We start from the raw sequence: 12,783 nt of genomic DNA, 5'->3' as shown, positions 1-12,783 counted from the left end.
CCCACAGGCTTTCTTTCCTTTGCATTTCTTTTGCAGTTCCAATTTTCCCACCATATGGGAAATTTCTTGCGATTCGGCAACCCTGCCTCTACGTCAGGAATTACTCATCGCTCCTTGCAGCCGGAGGTAACTCACTGTCCGCATACCCTCCTGTCTTCCTGCACTTCATCGTGAACTCTGTGTGCAGTATGCGTTTGGCCCATGCTTTTGAACGTTTGGAAATAGTGCGTTGCCATCATCCGTGGCCTAAGAAAGAAAGAGCATGGCCGAGTGGCTCCGGAACAGAGCGTGATAGACCTCTAGGCTTAGCGGCACTAGCTGGGTGCTTTCCCAAATTCCTGGTAATCTACCCATAGGCCAGGAACCTGCGCCTTGAGAGCAAGCGCACTACAGTGAATGCGGACCTACCGGTGCATACTTTTCTCTTGCCTATTGATTCCAACGATGTGAACATTTTTTTTATATTTCATGCACGCACAGAGGGCAAAACATTTGCCTAGAACACGTTCTGGGCGTGTTTCAGGCTGGACGCGCGATATCTAGCGATAACATTTGGTTAAAAATTGTCTGTATGTAAGCCTGTGCAGTTAAACTCATAGGATTTCATCGTCATATTTTGCCGCCCTCGTCGCTGCGGCTTTAGGAGCTGCGGAACACACAGTTCGGTCGTTCTAGACATGTGTTTTTCCCTATGTACGTGAACTCTTTCAACGCTGCTTATCCAGCTGTCCAATCCAATGTATATTTTGAGAACACAGTGACGCTGCGAAACTAACACTCCCTGGACGCGATAACGCCGACAGGGAAACTTCGTTAGAAAGACATTAATGATTGCACTCACCAAGTGTGACCATCGTGTCGTAGTTCCGCTTTATATTCACGTAGCGCTGCTTCATGCAGTCGGGCATCTTGGTCCACTCATCGTCCGTAAAGTAGGGGCGCAGGTCATCTTGTTCGTTGTCGGTGGTCATGTTGAAACGCGAAAGTAAGAAAGCGTTGAAACCAATGAACCCACACGCCCACCGCCACCACTCCACTTCTTCCTTCTCCAACCTCTTCTTCCTATGTTGCTAAACGACCAGATGTTGTCGCTGTTGCGTCTCAAACAGTGACACGCACGCACTGTTGGGGACTGGTCAGAGTTTGGTACAGATCCAAGCAGGAGAAATATTCATCTAGACACATCTCAGATTGTTCATCAATAAAGATTCAGGAATCCGGGAAAGCGAATAACGAATTTTTCTTCAGTGCGCGGCCGAGATACGACGAGGCAAATGGGACTCGCTGCACCACGATATTGCAAGCGTAATAGTAATGCGCGAAAGGCGCAGTTGACGCGTAAGGCGCTGCATGTGATGCAGTCCAGTTTAGATTAAACTCCTACATGTACAAGGGTTAAATACTCCATTCCGTCAACTTCCTTGCGATAGCAGCAGTCTGCTGCTTACTTTAATTCTTACACAATTTTGATACACCAGTATGAAATAAAATAAAGTAAAAGCTGTATGGTTCGAGGTGGCGGGCCTTGTGAAATAGAAAAGCTCTGCCCTTTCATGCTAGCTTCATTTGCGTAATGAAGAAGGTTGAAAGAATAAACAAGTATCTAACAAACAATTTATTTTTGTCCAAAGTAATGAAAGAACATTCTGGTCCCCATGCTTGCTCACCACGAATCACAGATCGCGAGGATAGTACTTTACAAAATTTGCGCCGGCGTCAATGACAGCAGTTTCACGGTGAGACATTGATTCGTAAAGTGTCAAAACGAAGTCAATGCGTGCTCGCAGTGTTTCCCACTCACCACTGATTACCGCCCATAAGTTGTCAACGCTGCAGTTTCTGAGGTGCCATGCCTCCGAACGCGTCTTAATAGACCCAAGATGTTTTGCTTTGGGTTCAGGTCTAGCGTCTAAATCTAGCGTCTAAATGGGAAGGTCGTCCTGTAGAGAGGCTAGGCCTCGAGCTCTATGTACTGGTCTTCTGTCGTGCTGAAACAAGAAAAAAGTAACCGTCTTGGAAGTTCCACCAAGCAGGTGCGGCAGGAGGATGGTGCAAAAAGTTCTGCTCAAAAAACTAGCCGCCAATACCGCAATGCCTCATGAAGTTGAGCGTACCAGAAGCTTGATGAAATGCTTAATTGTTATCGTGCCAGTCTTCAGCTTAATACCAAGAAGTGTAATTTTGCCAACAAGACCATCTAAGTTCTAGGTCATGTCGTTAGCAAGGCGGGAATCCAGCCTGATCGCGAAAAAATTGCGGTTGTAGTATAGTTTCCTCGGCCGCAACGCCAGAAAGAACTCCGCAGCTTCCTTGGTCTGGCGTCGTACTTCCGCTTTTTATACGGAACTTTGTTTCTATTTCAGCCCCATTACACAAACTCTTGACTTCTGAAGTCCTTTATGTGTGGTCCACTGAATGTGAAGAGGCCTTCCATGCCCTCAAGCAGGCATTGACTTCCCCTCCCATGCTTCACCACTTTGATGAGGAAGTGCTCACTATTCTTCCTACTGACGCCTGTGGACAAGGGATCGGCGCAGTCCTCTTGCAACGCTCCGCTACGTCTGAAGAGCAAGTTGTGGCGTACGCCAGCCGTTCCCTAACTGCAGCCGAGCGTAACTACTCAATAAAAGAACAAGAATGGCTCGCTTTTGTTTGGTCTCCCCAAAAATTTCGCCCTTACATGTATGGTCGCCATTTTACCATAATTACAGATCACCAAGAACTGGGCCGGCTGTTAACGTTAAAGAACCTACCCGGTCGCCAAGGGGTCGCTGGGTGCTCCGCATTAAAGAGTACACGTTTACCATAACCTAAAAATCCGGCAGAAAACAGCTCGATGCTGACGCCCTCTCTCGCTGCCCGTTGTCTTCTGCTCCCGCACTTCCACCTGCGACCTCATCCAAACTCTGTCCTTCACGTCTGCGTTCCGCTGATCACCTGGATGCTGCACGCATCGCTGTGGCTCCGGTGGATATCCACACTTACTTTTCCCGTCCCTGCCGCAGGCTGATCCCTACTACCGCACAATCATTGCTCGTCTCCGCGGTCAATCAGCGGAACCCAACAGTCGCTTGCGACGTTAGCTCCGCCAGTTTCGATTACAGGAATACTTTAGCGCTACACTTACCACTATACGGGTCACCGGTGGGCTCTCATTGTTCCTCGGTCCCTTCGTCATCGAGTTTTAGAGGTTTCCCACGACGACGCCACTGCCGGCCATTTAGGTCACCACAAAATGTACGACAGCATCAACGGCCGCTACTTCTGGCCCGGCTTTTCTACAAGCGTGGCCAAGTACATACCATCCTGTTCCTGTTTCCAGCATCGTAAGCGGTCAAAGTCTCCCCCTGCTGGCCCCCTGAAACCTCTTCCCTACCCATCTGTGAATTTTGGCGCTATCGTCAGCGACTTGTTTGGCCCTCTACCCACCACGCTAGCCGGCCCCCGTTAGGTTGTCACCGCCATTGACCATTTCAAACGGTACGCTGAAACAGCCGATCTACGATCCGGTGCCTCTTCTGAAGTTGCCGACTTCTTTCTCCGCGTGATGATCTTGACCCATGGTGCTCCCCGTATTCCGGGTAGCGACCGTGGGAAGACGTTTCTTTCGCAAGTACTTGAGGAGGTACTTCGCGCAGCCAGCACCATCCACAAGACATCCTACAGCTGTCATCTTGAAACCACTGGCCTCATCGAACATTGTCCCCTCGTGTTGTCCGACATCATCTTTATACCTCACTCCCGACCACAGGATCTAGTACTACATTTTGGCCTTCGTCTTCGATGCATATAATTCCGCCATTCAGTGTATCACTGGCTACAGCCCTTTCTTCCTGGTCTACAGCCGGCAATCTTCCTTTGTGCTCGACGCTACCTTCTTCACCACCTCCGTCTCTCCGTCCAAGTCACAGGGTGAACAGTTTGCTTCTCGTATGGCCCATTGTCTTCACCTTGCGCGCATCAACACTGAAGTCGCTTAGCAAGAATGGAAACGCCGTTACGACCAGCACCACCGTGCTGCCTCCTTTCAACTCGGTGATGAAGTTCTCCTTTGTTTACACCTTCCCGCGCCCCTGGCTTCTACGAGAAGTTTATCGATGGCTTCATTGGGCCTTACAAGGTATTACAACCAATATCTCCCGTCAATTACCGTTTTTCCCCTTCCTGCTCTAGTGCCGATCGACGCCTACGCTCAGAAGAGGTCGTTCACACGTCACTGATGAAGCCTCTACCATCTGAACTGCGGACGGGGTGGCCGCTTTGCTGCCAGGGATTATGTGTGAGCGCGTGGCACGTACTTTTGCTTCTTTACCTGTGGGTGTGTGTGTGTGTGTGTGTGTGTGTGTGTGTTTATGTGTGTGCGTGCGTGCGTGTTTGTGTGTGTGTGTGCGTGTTTGTGTGTGTGCGCGCGCGTGTGTGTGTGCGTGTGTGTGCGCGTGCGTGCGTGTGCGTGTGTGTGTGTGTGCGTGTGCGTGCGTGTGCGTGTACGTGTGTGTGTGTTTGTGTGTGTGTGTGTGTGCGTGCGTGCGTGCGTGCGTGCGTGCGTGCGTGTGTGTGTGTGTGTGTGTGTGTGTGTGTGTGTGTGTGTGTGTGTGTGTGTGTGTGTGTGTGTGTGTGTGTGTGTGTGTGTGTGTGTGTGTGTGTGTGCGTGCGTGCGTTCGCGCGAGCATATAGCGAAGTATATGCTTCGTTGAAGGAAACATACATGTATTTCACTCGATGTTTCGACTGGGGGAACGATCTTTGCAACAGTGATTTGTCTTCGCAGGTAGTTCCACTCTTGTAGGGTTTGGACACAGAACAGGTGTGCGAGAAACGGATAGAGAGTACAGAAATAAGTAGATGGAAGTGAAAAAAGAACGAAATAAATATGGGTAAGATAAAACAGAAGAGGGGAGTGGAAGCCGCACGAAAAAACGGAGAATGTTCAGAACGTGTAAGCAGTAGGGAAATACAATAACCAGATGCGACTCTTGCTTTGTTCTGTCCTGCATGCAAAGACGTGTCGAGCTGAGCTGAGTTTGGCGACGGCGAGGCCGTGCAGCTGCCTTCGTAGAAGAATGCGGGGCCTTGTCGCTCCTTCCGGCCGGAGGAGCAGGGAGGAAAGATTCTTGACCCAACAACACAGGAATAAGGGGGAGAAAAGACTAGTATTTTTTTCTTTGAATTGGGCAATATTGCACCCGACGCTGGTTAAGCCGCTGATTTCAGCTTCATAATCCAGCTTCAGCGGCCAAACCAGCGGCCTTTCGTGGAGTTGCGGAAGAAAATCACCCGACCTAACAGTACCACAGACATCGTACGAGGAGTGGGATGCAGCCCTGACAAGCAATGGTCTGGAGGACGAGCGTCATATCATACGACAGGTCCAGAAATCAATGGAAATCATCGGATTACTAACTAAGCAGTCCGCCAACCTGAGTTGATTTACATTTAAATAGCTTATTAAGTTCTTTCTCTCTGTTTCTGTGCCGATCTGCGCGATAATGGCGTTTCTTCCTCTTTGTATATGTGTTGGGTCCGGTAAACGGCAAGTGCATTGACAGTATTCCACGATAACTGTTGACAATACGCTATCTATGTATATCCTTGCCTTCATTATGATATGTCTCGACTATTCACCGTTAAAATATAAAATGTACTGCAATTATATCGCCGTCGAGGAAAACATCTGCAAGATGGCGTTGTTGGCGGGGTACCCATCGACAAAGAAAAAGAGGCACGGCCATCTGTTTCGGCGTCCTTCTGTGCACTTCAGGCTATGAACAACTACGGAAATGTCCGCCGCGGTCGGAACGAGGCGGTTTTCTCCGACAGCTTTTTCAACACCGCCCGTGGGCATCGCTACTACACGGAGCCGCCCGCACTGACCGAGTACTGCCTGTCTTCCACTGCTGAGCTCATCCCAGCCAGACATGCGCCATTCGAAGCCCATCATTCCTGCCCCCACTTGGCGTTGTTGGCCTCGCCGTCCCCTGTAATGCCCTTGCCGGCATCAGTGGCCACCGGTGACGCAGGGCGAGCGTCTCCCCGCTCGTCCCCTGCTGAGGGACTGCCTTCCGAGGGTGTCGACTGTATGCCGCTGTTAGTCTTTGTGTTGGTCTTGTGCGTGTTCATCACTCTCGCTATCTGGGCAACCGGATTAGTTCAGGATGAACTGCACGACAGTAACATCGAAGAAGTGGACAGTGGAGACGCAGGTAAACATTTTGCCAAGTTCGGAGGCCTGAAGCCATCAGCAGGCGCGAGTAAGCAGAAGAGCACCAAGAAGCAAGTGCCGAAAATAACGGCTAGAACGCGGAGGCCAAATAAAAATAAGCGCATTACCACGACTCTGGATGATATTGACGTTACGATGACTAGCCTGCAGTATCGTAAAGTCGACAATGAGGATGACGACCGCGATCAGACTTCGGATATCGATAGGAAGTACACTGGTGAATTGGTTGTAACGGGGACCTCGGAAAATGAGGGTACGGCCATCACCCGACCTATGAAGCCCATACACCGTCGCAGGCGCCTTCCCCATAAGAAGCCGAACCGTCGTTCGACTCGGCGAAGACCAAGCAAGCGCACTAACCGAAGTCGTCACGTAAGAAAAACAGCGGTTTAGTTTTTCATTGCTGTAACTCCATCTGTGGCGAAGCGAATGAGAGAAAGTGAAGTCAATGAGAGGAAAGACGAAGAGGTCGGCCAGCGAAAACATAACCCTGGCCTGCTACTCCCTACGGGAGAAATGCGTATGAAATGGAAGGGCAGATTGCGAATGTAAGACGATGACATCATAATACAGTGCTATGAATATAATAAGACATGTCTCATCCCGAATAAGGCGCGGCGTGGATTTCATGATGCCGTGCTTTTTCGACGCCAATATTTTTGGTTAGAATGAAGTTCATATAAAGATTAAGGTTAAATTTGAGTTATTTTTCACAACATCGTAGCACAACGGCATCATTTGAATGTACCTCTAATTGGTCTTCAATAACGCTTGAAACGTTAACGGTACCGCAGCGCCCCGGTCGACAGGGTTCCTCCTATTAATTTTTTCCTTGTGATTCTGGCAACGAATTTTTCGCATGTTTGCACTAGGAGAAAAAAAAGTGTCTGCTCAAATGAAGACTCGAAGCACTGTTGAACGTACAATGTTATCTTTGGGGAGGGGGGGGATGCTCAAATCAGCATGACCCCAAAAGATGCCGACGTACACCAAACAGAAGCGTTCATCATCATTTATTGACCCTTAAAGTCTCCTGGTGGTGGGGCATTACATAAGGGGGGGGGGGGGGGGGGGGGGTGCATCACAAGCATACATACGAGAGTGCCATATACAATCACTGACAGGATATAATGAGAAAATATACATTAAGCCATCAAAGAGAGTCAAAACATATATATATATATATAGAACGGTAGTAAAACGGAACCAGAGAGATTGAGTGCTATTTCGAACCACTATCTATACTTAACAGAATTGTCACTACAAAATATGTCCGAGGTCAGATTTAGGAAAACTGTTCATGAATATTTTTGTTATAGCTAGTTGTGGTGTGTTTTTACCTAATCAGTTTTTGTCTTTGTTATGTTTTGTTCTTAGTTTTGTTGTGCTTAGCACTATGCATGACTGATCTCTGTTTCGTTGTCAATATATCCGCTGCTTTTCTAGTTTCTGTTACTTATGGAAATTTTGTACCATTGCCAAGTGCCACTTTGTTTTTGTTTTTTTACATGGGGAGGGCAGGCCTCTGTCAGGCGCTACTAGGCGCCTTTAGCTTGCTCTCCCTTGTTTGCAGTCTCTGTACTGGCCAAACAAAACCAATAAATGAAATGAAATGAAATGAGATAGCACGCGTATCAATAATTGCGCACCGTCAACATCGCGTTCACGTAGTACTGTTGGTTCCGCCGTCTAAATGAGGATTCTTTCGTGCATAAGCGTATACGAAAATGTCTGACGGTAGGGTAAGTGATTATTCAGAAATTTCGAATGCCCACTCAAATACCCCCCCCCCCCCCCCCACCATTCGATTATTCGAGCGAATCAAATACGTTCTCAAGTTATCGAATGCTCTTCAAATAATTGGCGCGAAGTTAAAATGAGGCTTACCGCATTCTGTTCTAACAACAGGGACCATACACGCCGCGTTACCATACTACCGCGATCAGCATGCACGAGATGGACGGTTGAGCGTCGCGGTGGGGTCCATTCGCGCGGTGGTGTTCATAACCCTCATACATGGCCTCAGAGATTAGACGACGCGGCAGGGCCCAGGCAGGCCTTTAGCAAACCCGGCCTTTGTGCCTGACCTCGGAGGCCATGCCTCATGCGTAGCTCTCGCCCTTTTCATGCACTGAGATGTGACGCTAGTTTATTATCTTCCATTATCAACACCAAAAAGGACTTTTTCCTATGCGCATAACTTGACAATGATAAAGTTAACTGACTGGCTGTGTTGCGACTCCCCAAATGGAGATCAGCGCTGCATCTTTTAACAGATGAAGCTATGACCACGAAAGCAGCGCTTCGCCGTTTCTCACGATTGCTCATCGAATATTCGCACAAACAACGAATATTCGTAAAAATATTCGATTTGTATTTCATTCGGTTCTCTCACTATTCGATTCGAAGTCCATTCCTTTTTAACTAAACTATTCGTATTCGATCCGGAAGCAAAGCTACAGTACCGGCATTCGATTTGATTTGGAAGAAGTACTATCCTCGCACCCCTACTTATGGGCGCTATACAGCAGTCGAACCCCATTACATTGATGCTCGCTTACTTTTTTACAGGCTCGGAAGCAAGCAGCTCCACCAACCGCTTATGCCAAGAAATGAGGTCCTGGTGCCGACTGCGGATATTATAAGTGCCATATCGCAATCGACCTGCACTGAGCCATATGGCGTCTGCAGGGCGAGCATACTTGAAAATATACCCACTTCACGATTACGTCTGATCTCTGCTTTTGCTTGATGTGAAACTGACAAGCTGTAGTTCTGTTCTCTACAGCACGGTTGGGAAATTGTTGGATCGCTACGAGCGACAACAAGCTGTCTTCATACCACCAGAGACGTTATCCTTGTTTGTTAGATAACGCAGCCCGGCTCCTCATATTACAAAGGCTATACAGCTGCAACCGCTGGCTGAGGCGTCCAATCCACTCGCAACATGCCCTATCGTGAACTGCACATCGTTTGCTCGCTCCTGGTTATGCCGACAATTTTGAAGTATATGTTTGTCAAAGCGCGCATACATTAATACACATGTCTCTTTTAGAGCGCAGCTCTTAGGTGCCCGTTTCTGCGTTTCGCGGCGTCGCCGTTGGCCGTTTAACCAGCAGTGGACACCCTTTGGAGCGGGAGCTTGAAAAGGAGAAAGAAATAGCGCAACCTCCTCCCTCCTTAGCAACCGATGCGCCGGTGGGGGGCAGCACAGCACACAGCACAGCAGAACGAGCGCGCGCGCGCGCGTCGGCGGTGGCAGCTACCCCGCTGCTCCTTCGCCAGACGTCTCGTTCCAGTCGAGTGAGTGAGACGCATGGCTCCGAAGCGGCCCAGTGAATCTTTGGGGAAGCGCCAGTGGGTTGACCACAAGGCTTTCGCCAAGCTCACTTGAGAACTTCCAAAGTGTCTTCGGTATTATTTTGAGAAAAGGAAATGCGCAAAAAATTCACGGGCACTTCGTTGACCTAAAGTGCGGTGAGGTGGAAGCCTTAAGCGTGGTGTTACTGCTTGTGTCACTGATGTGTGGTTAAGATGTTAAGCTTCGCCTGGAACGCGACAGCGTCTTGCAATGCTACAACGAAAACACCCTATTCACTGGACGCGCTTTTGTTCATTCCAAACCATCGAGCTGGCATGGCGGAGTGGTTAGGTGCTCGTCTCGCACTCCGGAGGCCCGGGTTCGATTCCCCATCCCAACCAATCCCAGGTGGTCGAAGTTATTCCGGAGACCTCCACTACGGCACCTCTATCTCTCTTTCATTTCTCACTCCTACCTGCCTCCCAACCCTTACGGCGCGGTTCAGATGTCCGCCGAAATATGTGAGACAGATACTGCGCCATTTCCTTTCCTCAAAATCCAATTTGCCAATTTTTCCTAATTGGTTTTATTTATTTATCTGGACTGACTACAAATGTTAATTAAGTTTCGCGAGGCCTTCGACGGTGTTTGCCACGACCACATCCTTTCCCAACTCGCCTCCCTAGACTGTGGCTCCCGCATGGTGGTGGTGGTGAAAACATTTATTTCGAATGAACTGGAGGTATGTTTGGATCAGCCCGTAAGGGACCGATCCTTACAAACACTAGGTGGAGGTCCCTAGTATGGGACCCCAGTGGCGGTTGCCGCCGCCCGGGCGCGCCCGACTAAGGCTTGTTGGGCCTGTAAGTCGTGGCAGCCGAGCAGGGTCGCCTCCCAGTCCTCCAGGGTTGGGTTGGGGATGGGGGGAATAGCGGGGTTGGAGGGGCAGGCCCACACCATGTGATAGGTGTCAGAAGACACTGCACTACAGTGTGGGCAGCTGCCGCTAAAGGAGGGGTCAAAATGTTTTAGCGCTGCCGGGCACAGCAAAGTATTGGTGAGAAGGCGGAGAAGGAGCCGCTCATCCGCCTTCTTCAGGCCTTTACATGGGCTAGGGTAAAGGCGATGACAATTTTGATAATATGTTGTAATATCTTTGAATGTATAGACCGGATTAAAATCGGGTTCCTGATCGGATGGGGAGGAGAAAACAGCCCGGTGAGAGAGCGCGCGGGCGGCTGCGTCTGCTGCCTCGTTTCCTGCCAACCCCTGATGAGCAGGGGCCCATATGAGGTAACGGTGTGCGGGGTCCGTATCCCGTATGCAATTTTGATATATTCGATAGGCTAGGAAGGGAGTGCAGCCTTGTTCGACGTTCCGACAGGCCCCTCGCGAGTCGGTGATTATGTATTTTGAATTGGAATGTGAGGCCGCGAGAGCAATCGCGACCTCTTCTGCTTGTGTTGCACTGCGAGCTCTAAAAGTTAGGCCGTTAACTGTGTTGCTGTTGTGAACTACCGCGGCCGTGTACCATCCCCCATGGTGAGGGCCGGAGGCGTCCACGTAGTATACACCTGTTTTGTTGCCATAATATCGGGCTAGCGCTTCCGCTCGTGCCAGGCGCCGACCATTATGGTCTTCATGTGACATGTTTGCTGGAAGAGGCCGCACGTGGAGGGCACGTCTCCACAGTTCCGGGATGCGAAACCTGTCTTCCATTGGAGGGGTGTGTTGGATATGGAGTCGAGCAAGAAGGCGGCGACCCGACTCCGTTAGCGACAAGCGCGTGTACTGGTTTGTAAGGTGCGCCTCCCGGAGCTCCCGGAAAGTATTCACCACCCCAAGAGCCATAAGCCGGCTGTTTGAAGTAGTGATAGGGAGGTCAAGGGCACGTTTAACAATTTTGCGAAGGATGACCTAAGGCGTCCTCCTCTTGTTTCCGTAGGTGGAGATAAGGAGTCGAATAGAGAATTCGACTAGTTACGAAGGCGTTTGCCAGCCGCAAGGCATCTTTACTTCGTAACCCACCGCGTTTGTTGGAAACCCGGCGGACCATGCGGCCCACCTGGTCCCCCACCTTACGGAGTTTGGCCAATGTAGTGTCTGACCGCCTGTGTTTGTGGATGTAGAGTCCGAGTACCCGTATCTCATCACTTTCGCGTATGGGACCACTCTCAAGACAGAGAGATATTTTAGTTGTGCACTTCTGTGAGGGGCGGAGGTGCACAAATTCCGATTTTTGAGGGGAACATTGAAGACCGCAGCGGCGGGCGTAGCGGTCTACTATCGTCGCCGCTGTTTGCAGGCTGGTTTCAATGTCTCCTGTGCTGCCCTGCGTGGCCCACAGATGTACTGTTATATCCGCTCATTCCTCTCTAAACGTGTCGCTCGCTTTCGAGTCGACACCTATCTGTCCGACCCCCACAACCTCACCCGAGGCACTCCTCAAGGTGCTGTTCTCTCTCCTACCCTTTTCAATCTTGCTATGGCCCCTCTCGCCTCCCAGCTAGCTGAAATTCCCGACCTGCATCATATATTTTACGCCGATGACATCACTCTCTGGTGTTCGTCTGGCTCTCCCGGTCACGTACAGGACACCCTGCAACGTGGCCTAGATCTCATCGACTCCTTTCTCACCACTGCTGGCCTCTCTCCTGCTCCTGAAAAATCCGAGCTCCTTCTCCTCAACCATTCCTCATACCAGCGCTCACACAACCAATTCGTCTCTCTCCACCTTTCTGGCTCTCCCATTCCTGTCGTCATGCAGTGCAAAGTTCTTGGCTTTCCTTTGCATGCAGCCAAGAACGTGCAAGCCCTCCACCGTGCTGTCACCACCTGCCACTCCGTAACTCACCTCCTGCGGCGCGTGGTCACTCGGCGCTCAGGTCTCCACGAGGCTCATGCGTGCCGAGTTGCCCACGCGCTGGCCCTCAACAAGGTCTTGTACTTTGCACCCTACGTTTCCTTCAACCAGACTCAACTTAACGCTCTTCAGACTGCCCTTGTGGGCCTCTACAAGGCAGCTCTCAACCTCCCTATCACTACCTCTACTGCAAAGATCTTTGCAACAGGCCTCTTTCATCCTCTCCGTTCTCTGCTCTCTCTCCATCATGACTCGCAGATTGCCCGGCTTTCCCTTACCCGTCAGGGTCAGTGGTTACTGACTCAAGCGGGTATCTCGCCCATTCCCTGCGCCCCGTTTACCTCTCCTATTCCCACCCCGGCTCCCAATTTTCGGATCCTCCCCCTTCCGTCCAACATG

The 12,783-nt window shown here is 50.2% G+C and overlaps 2 protein-coding genes across 2 annotated transcripts in view; one reads left to right on the top strand and one right to left on the bottom strand.

Annotated features, from left to right (window-relative positions):
- LOC149325237 (histone-lysine N-methyltransferase PRDM9-like) overlaps window positions 1–971 on the bottom strand; it is a 45,172-nt gene extending 44,201 nt beyond the window's left edge. The window contains exon 1 of the mRNA XM_089564208.1: window positions 842–971. Within this exon, the coding sequence (XP_089420334.1) occupies window positions 842–971 (130 nt within the window). The remainder of the gene's footprint in view (window positions 1–841) is intronic.
- A 4,790-nt stretch (window positions 972–5,761) lies between these two features.
- Window positions 5,762–8,865, top strand: LOC149325236 (uncharacterized). Its single transcript, XM_089564207.1, has 2 exons — window positions 5,762–6,584; window positions 8,792–8,865. Exons 1-2 carry the CDS (start codon window positions 5,762–5,764, stop codon window positions 8,863–8,865), a joined length of 897 nt encoding a protein of 298 aa, XP_089420333.1.
- The last annotated feature ends 3,918 nt before the right edge of the window (window positions 8,866–12,783 follow it).

This window comes from Amblyomma mixtum, chromosome 10, assembly GCF_055824585.1.
Source record: "Amblyomma mixtum isolate Tamu chromosome 10, ASM5582458v1, whole genome shotgun sequence".
In the NCBI taxonomy this organism is placed as follows: Eukaryota; Metazoa; Arthropoda; class Arachnida; order Ixodida; family Ixodidae; genus Amblyomma; species Amblyomma mixtum.
Note: the sequence above shows the minus strand (reverse complement) of the source record. Positions and strands in the feature narration are given on the sequence as shown.

What these genes read in the sequence shown, in the direction of transcription:
- LOC149325236 (XM_089564207.1), top strand. Translation starts at nt 5,762, where the DNA reads ATGAACAACTACGGAAATGTCCGCCGCGGTCGGAACGAGGCGGTTTTC. An exon ending in AAGCAAGCGCACTAACCGAA is followed by an intron (nt 6,585 to 8,791) that starts GTCGTCACGTAA and finishes ACTTTTTTACAG; the next exon opens with GCTCGGAAGCAAGCAGCTCC.